Genomic DNA, 766 nt, shown 5'->3' with positions numbered 1-766 from the left:
GGCCGCCTCTGCACCGTCAGCCAGGCGGCCAGTGTAGATGAAGTCCAGCACCAGGCGGAACACGGCCGGGCTGACCATGTCGTGGTCCAGGTTGAGCAGGTTGTCATGCACCACCAGGGACTTGAGGTAGGCGCTGCTGGCCGCCAGCACGTTCTTGTGCGCGCGGAAGAGGGCGTTCTGCACCACGATGATCACGTCGCACAAGAAGCCCTTGGTGCGCTGGTTGTTGAGCTGCAGCAGCAGCTGCCTCGAGTGGCCGGGCGCCTCCATTGTGTCCAGCATCGTCTGCCCAGCACACTCTCCTGCGGGGACACACACCAGCCGGGTGAGAGCCGTGCAGCGCCCCGGCCGCCTGCACCCAGCCCGGCGCTTCACCCCTCCACTTCCCCTTCCCCTCGGCTGAGCAGGGGCATGGAGCACCGCGGCCTGGGCACTGGCGGAGGGTCGGCCGCCTCCGGAGTGCGAACCTAGGCCCTTTGGGCCGATCCAGAAGACGGAGGAGGAGAGCAGCCGCCGGCGGAGAGGCCAGGCTGACCTGTGAGCCCCAGGCCCGGACGCCTGGGCACACGGGCTAGATGTTGGGGACTTCCGAGGAGAAAACTGTTCAGGTGAAGTGACCCTTTCGGAGACAGTTGCCCGATTTAAGTAAAATGTCCGCTTCAGGAAAAGTCACTCAGGGCGGAGAAGTTTGCCCAAGTTGGGAGAAAGGGAGGCGAGTGAGAAGCGCCGCCCGCCTCGGGAGAAGTTGCCCCCGCTGGGGGAAGTG

At 65.5% G+C, this 766-nt stretch overlaps 1 protein-coding gene across 1 annotated transcript in view; it reads right to left on the bottom strand.

Annotated features, from left to right (window-relative positions):
• The window catches only part of HIC1 (HIC ZBTB transcriptional repressor 1), a 2,402-nt gene extending 1,745 nt beyond the window's left edge, over window positions 1-657 (bottom strand). The window contains 1 exon segment of the mRNA XM_006167611.3: window positions 4-657. Coding sequence (XP_006167673.1) covers window positions 4-282 — 279 coding nt within the window. The 5' untranslated portion in view covers window positions 283-657.
• Window positions 658-766: the final 109 nt, after the last annotated feature.

This window comes from Tupaia chinensis, unplaced genomic scaffold, assembly GCF_000334495.1.
Source record: "Tupaia chinensis unplaced genomic scaffold, TupChi_1.0 Scaffold144899_1, whole genome shotgun sequence".
NCBI lineage: Eukaryota > Metazoa > Chordata > Mammalia > Scandentia > Tupaiidae > Tupaia > Tupaia belangeri.
The sequence above is the reverse complement of the archived record's forward strand: the minus strand, read 5'-3'. Positions and strand labels throughout refer to the sequence as shown.